Source organism: Pholis gunnellus, assembly GCF_910591455.1.
Source record: "Pholis gunnellus genome assembly, chromosome: 14".
Classification (NCBI taxonomy): Eukaryota; Metazoa; Chordata; class Actinopteri; order Perciformes; family Pholidae; genus Pholis; species Pholis gunnellus.
In genome coordinates, this window is record NC_136541.1 from 11,595,585 (window position 1) to 11,602,986 (window position 7,402).

At 38.2% G+C, this 7,402-nt stretch overlaps 1 protein-coding gene across 1 annotated transcript; it reads left to right on the forward strand.

Annotated features, from left to right (window-relative positions):
* Window positions 1-4,678: 4,678 nt before the first annotated feature.
* LOC306705679 (regulator of G-protein signaling 21-like) lies at window positions 4,679-6,376 on the forward strand. Its single transcript, XM_079172496.1, has 5 exons — window positions 4,679-4,897; window positions 4,989-5,057; window positions 5,144-5,205; window positions 5,298-5,464; window positions 5,774-6,376. The coding sequence occupies exons 1-5, from the start codon at window positions 4,848-4,850 to the stop codon at window positions 6,062-6,064; spliced, it is 639 nt and encodes a 212-aa protein (XP_079028622.1). The 5' UTR covers window positions 4,679-4,847; the 3' UTR covers window positions 6,065-6,376.
* Window positions 6,377-7,402: the final 1,026 nt, after the last annotated feature.

Sequence of the window (7,402 nt, forward strand, 5' to 3'; positions counted from 1 at the left end):
TTCAGGTCTATTTTAGAGGAAGGTGAAAAACTTTCCAATGTGAAAATGTTCAGCATGATGAAAATCTACTTCAGTCAAACATGTAAAATTAAAACAGGATCATTTTTAGGATTTTAAGACATCTACAGCCACGTTAGCTTCTCTGTGAGGCTGTAGCTTGGTGAACTGTCCTTCAGCAGCATGCTAACATGCTCACAATGACGATGACTATGGTCACCCTCTCAGTTTAGCGTGCTAACTTTAGCTAATTAGCACTAAACACCAGGTACAGCTGAGGCTGATGGTAATATCATACGTTTTGTGGGTACTTCATCTGATTTTATTAGATTTTAAAAACCAGAGTATAGGCTTATTAGACAAATAAAAAGTTTGACCGGATGGTGGCTAAATGAAAAGTTAATGGATCACCAACGTTTTTATAATTCATCCTGTGGGGGACATTAACATCTGTGCCAAACTTGATGACAACCCGTAGAATAGGAGATATTTCACTATAAAATCAATCAATTGACGTTTATTTGTGACATATAAACACAGTACAATGTTCACTGAAATGTGTTTGTGCCTAAAAGCAATTAACAAATAGTAAAAAACATAGCATAACAACAATGGAAAGAGCATGAGTCTCCAAAAATGTAAATATCATAACCGGTACATACAATAATGAATGGCAGGTGGGTGGATTATGTTAATGAGTTATACATTATATTTATTGAGTTTCAGATGTGAACGTCAGTGGTTCAGTACATGGATAGCCTGAGGGAAGAAACTCCTCCTCACCTTCTCTGTTTTTGTCTTCAGGCAGCGTAGTGTTCCTCTTTGGTCTTCAATCTATCCCAGCATGCATCAGTTGGAAGATGTGGAAGCCGCCAGAACACACACACACACACACACACACACACACACACACACACACACACTCACACAAAGAGTCTCCAGTCTGCACGACCTGCAGGTGTTCAGACTGTGAAAGAAAGCTAAAGCACACAGGGAAAAACTACTTGACCATGCATGTTAACATTCATTTCAGAATGTTAAACCCAACGATATAGATCCACCCGTTAATCACCACAAATTATTTTTTGTAAAAATGTTTTCCAACTTGATTCTGTCTGCTGGAGTTGTATTATATAATACTATGTGATTAAAAGTATACCACCATGACCACAATGCCCAATGCATATCATGCAAATCAAGGCTCTATGTTTATATCTACAGGATAGAGTGGTTATATAACTTAACTAAGAAGAACACAGTTGAATATGCTGCAAACCTACTGAATCATTTGTGAGCTACAATGATGATGGTGATGATCAAAGATCCTGTTGACCCACTCTGAGTTGCATTCATGCATCAAACAGTTTTGTTGCATATTCTGGTCCCCTGTGGCCTAAATGGGTGTGATTGAACTGGTTTAATGTAGGAAATGGTGTAACACCCACTCATAAGCGGAACTAGATCACTATTCTGTTTTGCTTCTCCGCTCTGCCTGTGTTTACGCAACTTCCTCAGCAATGATTTAATAATGAATCATGTGTGCTTACAAATATGGCCATATAGTCTCATTCTAAAAGTTTTTAAGTCAAATTATTAAAAGGGTGAGATCATTTGTAAGCTTTGTGCCAGTGGGAGAAAAAGGTTTGAGTCCTTATTATGATTCATGATTGAGAAGAGAATCATGAGATAATTTCTAATAATCTTGAGTATATAATATGTCATGATTATGATATTATGAGATGAGTTGTAATTATGGGATATTTTTGAGTAGGATTTATTATCTCATAGTTATTAGATTCAGTGACGTGGGGTCGCAAGTGCTTTAGTGGTAACTTTAAAGTGAGTATTCAAGTAATATTTCACACATCATACATTACAACATAGGCCTCAATACTGAGGTAAGTAAGTACGATTTATTTATAAAGCGCTTGTCACAGACATTAGTCACAAAGTGCTTAACAGGAGTGGAATTACGAACATAAATAACACAAAGTGACCATATAAGGGTAAAAAATGTACATTTAAAAAGACAAAAAACAGAAAGTACACAATTAAAACATGGCTTCAAAGCCGGCCTAGGACATGAGTTTTAAACAAACGCCAGTCTAAACAGGTATGTCTTGAGCTGATTTTGGAATGAATTCACGGAATCAGCACAACGTAGGGGTGCAGACAGCCTTCCACAGCCAAGGGGTCGTGAGTTGCTGACCGGATAGGGGAGGTTGTTACTGATCTGTTCTAGCTGCTACTGATGTTGATCTATCAGATCCAACTTGATTAAATGTGGGTCCAATGTTTGCATGATTTCTCTGTCGATTGTGTTGGAACAGCTACTTCCTGTTCGACAGAGCCCAGTCTGGTCCTGCAATCCACATGCATCAAGTCCTTGTGCAAGTGGCAGGTTCAAGTTCAATGTCATCTAAACCATTTTTTGTTTGGGTGTTTTTTGTAGTATCTCTTTCACGGTGACGTTCTGTTCAACAGTGCATGTTCACATTCTATTTACTGCAAAGTACACATTCATTCACTGATTGTGAAATAAAAGAACAATCCCTACACATGATGGCTGGATAAATGAGTCCTAACAAAGTGACAGGTGAAATTGGAGCCAGAAGAAAAAAGAGGAAGTTATTGTTACTTTCAGATTTGACACAGAGCTGTGGCTATTGTTGCTTAACAGTTAAAGCTGCAGTTTTTTTTGGTATTTTGAACTTGATGTAGCTGTTGGGATAATGTTGTTGGTCTTTCAGGCTGTTGGGATTGCAATGTTGGTCTTTCGGTTCACCACTTTGGTCAAGATTGAAATAAATACCACGAAATGATTTCCCATGAAATGTTGTACAGACATTCATTTTGACCAGACAATGTGTCCTAATGACTTTTCCTCTAGTGCCCCTTGCAGATTGACATTATAGAACAAGTTTTTAAATGTTCTGTTGCCACCCTCATGAGGAATTTTCCTCCAGCATCATCTGTTTCTAAACTTTTTTTTTTTTTTCAGTCTCAGCTGTACTTTGTGATAAATACTAATTAGCGTGAAAACACACTAAACTAAGGTGGTGAACAAGGTCAACTTTGCCTATAGCATCAGTACGTTAGCATTGTCATTGTGAGCATCGTAGCACTCTGCCAGCATTTAGCTCAAAGCAGCGTTGTGCTAAAATAAAAAGTCTCAGAGCTGCTAGCTGTATGACTGTTTTCTTGTTTCTCTTCATTAAATAGTTATTATTCAATTCAGTGATTACTTCCCAAAGGATTCAAAGAAATCGAAATGTGTCCATCATCGCCCACCTCCATCCCCACTCCCGTTTCATCTGCCACTCTAAATGTGCAATGTGACCTCCAAATCGTAGTGTATAAAGTTTCCTAATTAATTTTTAATCCTACAAGTTATCGTCTCCATTTTGTAAAAATCATTAATCATCTTCCATTTTTCTATCTGTGCTGCAGTTGCTCTCAGCCAATTTTTGGTTTTCTGCTTAAGTGCTGCTCTTTAAATTTTAAAGAGGTACTTCTCAGATTGGTGAGAAAGTAACTGAATTTTTTATTTTTTTGCCCCGAAGTAATTGCACTGGCTCTCAAATAGAGTGTGCACTGATGCTATCTATAATTTACAGGCAGCAACCTCAGGTTCTGAAAAGTGAAGCCGGAGTGAATGCTGAAGTGCCTTAAACTTGCATTATTTCTAATAGGCAGGAGGAGGTGACTCCTCTCGTTGCACAAATAAGTCATGTATAAACGTCTATGAGAAAAGGATTGTACTTCTCACTTGATTTATTACCTCAGTAAACATTGTAAACATGAGTTTATGGTCTCAATCACCAGTTTCAAATCTTCTTCAATACAGCACGTTTGTTTCGTAAATTATCAACCCGTTTATAGTAAAATAGACAACAAAGCAGGGTATGCTTAATGGCGGGATTACCTTGTGATTGACAGGTCACTACCAGGGCGTTGTCTGATCTGGAAGTTACCCGTCTTTTTTGTCTTACAACTTTAACCCTTTGACAGTGTTTTTTTCCTTCATGAAAGTTTATTGTAATATTTTGGCCGCCTAAAAACGAAAAGTGGTGAAAGCCAAAACTGCGAATTCGAGGTTAAAGCCCAAGGCTTATTAAATTATGGCTGGGACATGGTCTTAAGCTAACTGGAGTTGCGACGTTGGAGGGTTACAGCACACCGTGATAGAATTCAAGGGAGTGTGTCGATACAGATGCATACCATTTGTTTTTTTGCAAAACTGACAAAAACTTCAAGGAAAAAGAAAGATGTTCATTTCAATATAACGTCACGAATAGACAGCATTTTAAAGAAGCTCAAATAAAAAAATAAAAAGTCAAAACATGAAGAAGCAGCAGTGATAATGGACGGGAGGTAATCCAGGAGCTGTGAAAGAAGAAAGACACACAAAAGGAACTGCATTGAAAAAAAGCAAAACTGCTTGAAGAAATTCGTGACCACTTGGCCTCTGACTAAAAATAGCAGAGACTTGAACCGTGAGCTAAATTAAGCAGAAACGATGTCATGCATTTAACTGTGGAGAATGTGACGTGGGTTGTCATACACCGCATACTTCTGTTCTATAATTAAACTTTAAGGAAGAGTGCAAGGTTTGACGCACTGAAAGTATTCCAATTTCGTAACAATCAGGCAGTATGTCAACAGAGGTTAAAGAGAGCAAGACAAAGAGAGCCTGTAGTTCAGGGAGAAACTCTAGTTTTGACAATCAGTAAGAAGAGGCAGTCAGGAACCAGTGGTGAGGTTGGAAATCTTCCGAGGATTCATGCATACTGAGACATATACTGTCAAATAGTCATTCAGAGAGGACAAAGTGCAACTCAAATTCAACAATGAACGGGCTCTCTAAGACATCTCTGGACTTCCAGGACACAAAGAGAATGTAAGTACAGTGTGTGTCATTTGCAATCAGGCTTATTTTAAAGGCTATTGGGGAAGTCAGACTTTCTCAATAGTGTTATCCTCTCTTGTAGACATAACGCATGGAAATCCAGAATACATAACTTCATCCAGAGTCCATTGCTATGGAGGAAAATCAACAGGTGTTGTTTGAATTTAATCATACTGCATTTATAATATTGTTTCATTAAAAATGTTCACAAAAACCTTACTTTTCCTCCGTCTGCAGACAGGAAACAAATGAAACATGCCTACTGGGAGAATCTCTTGAGACACTCATTTCCCAGAAATGTAATTTTCATTCGCTTTCAAGCAACATAAAACTAATTCCACGGTTGGTTTCTGTTCTCTTTATAATGACATTATATTCCCTTGTGTATAAGGTGGACGAATAGCATTTTGGGACTTTCTGAAATCAGAGTTTTGTGAGGAAAATCTGGACTTCTGGCTCGCCTGTCAAGAGTTCAAAACCTTTGACTGTCCGGAGGAGCTAACACGGAGAGCAGCAAGTATTTATGATGAGTTCATCGGTCCTGAGTCTCCCAGAGAGGTAACTCAAACTGAATAATAACTGGCAGCAAAATATGCTCAGACCCTAATATATGCAAAGCATAAGGAAAACACAATTTCATTTACGTATAAATATTCAGTGTGTATATTGTAAAAGTGACAAGAATTGCAATTTTCTAGAAAAGGTTCAAGAAGTTAAAGTCCAAAACAAGCTGACCTTAATCATTTACTGTAAACCACATCAACATACTTTCCGACCATAGTAGTGATGCAATCTTGTACTGCACAATGCATTTCAACATTGAAACAGCATACTCAGTTATTTTAACTGTGTTTTTCATCTTTCCAGGTAAACTTAGATTTCTACACGAGAGAGATCATCAGACAGAGTCTTCAGCAACCAAGTCCATCATGTTTTGTTGTGGCACAGAGGAAAATCTTCAGCCTAATGGAGAACTGCTCCTTCTCACGCTTCACTCAGTCCGAGCAATACAAAGTCCTGCTTGCTGCAGCTGCTAAGCAGAGGGGCCTTCCGAAGCACAGAAAAGCCTTGAGGATAAGGAGCACCGGAGATGTAATGCAGCCTGATTCAAAACCAATCAGCCTGCAGTGTGAGCTGTATCTCTTGCACAAGGACTGACGCCATGCATGTTGATGGTGTTAAGTGGCCACAGGCTCAGGAACTGCTTTTGAGAGAAACTGTGCTGGCACTTCCCCTCCCCTTAAAACGTTACCTTGACAACACAATGTCTGACAAGACTGAAAGCAGTGCCTAGTGCGATTGACATAACACACTGCAGGCGGTGCCACCTCGTGACAAAGTCTAGAATGTAAATATTTCTGGTTTTATACAAGTGAAATGCACATGTCTGCAAGACCGTTGTGTATTTTGTGATTTTGCACTTAAACAATATTTAATAACATTTGAATGAATTTGCCCTGTATGCATCATGAGTCAATGTAAGCATACATTTTTTGTAAATTCATACAAATTGTGCAACTTTTTTATTTATTTATAAAGTGAGCAAAAAAACTACCTGTGTTTTCTTTAAAAATGTATCCTGTGTCCTTACAGTTGATGTGCTACTGCCACCCAGTGGTGACTGGGAAAACTTCCATACATACATAATAATACCTTTGAGCTATTGGTCTCAAAATTTGCAGAAAACAAGTTGTAGCATCTGTGATTTAAATTGTGGTTTGTTTGAAAACACATGGCTAAAATAAGCTCCAGTAAGTCTGTTATCGAAAAAGAGTTTCAACATTCTGTCAGCGGTGAGTCCCCCTGAAAACTTTTTGAAATTCCTGATCTAAATTTGGGACATTAGAGGAATGTATGTTGCAGCAAACTGCTGTCCCTTTTGTATTTAAACCATTTCAAGCCCCTGCAGCCTCTCACACTCCATTTACCAGGTGGCATCAGTTTAGTCACTGAGAGTTCAGGGCTTAAGGCCTCAGGGGGCACATTTGGATTGTGCCGCTGACTTAACCCGCTTCCCCTTTCTAACCACATGTAACGTTGTTTTGTATTCATCGTAGAAGACATTCGGTACAAATGGTTCCATGCGACTACCCAAACAAATATTTAATCATAAAGTGCTCGACTGCACTAAGATAGACATTTAAATTGTCGTAGAGACGTTAAAAGCAGGGTTGGTAATCTTCTTCAACAATATTTTTGATATTTTGGGGGAAATTCTCATCACACCCTGACAGCAATCAATGAATCAAGATTACCAACCCTAGCGTTAACAACTTAAAGGTCACATTGTATTTAGGATCAAATGTACCCCTGTCTAGTCTAGAAATTGGTAGATGTGTCCATTTGATTGTGAAGTCTTATATTTATTTTACAACACACACACACACACACACTTATTTATTACAGCCATAATCTCTTCAATTATATCTTCAACTGCACAATACTGACATATTCGTCCAAATGTATTGTCGTTATCTGTCGATGAAATCAACTAAT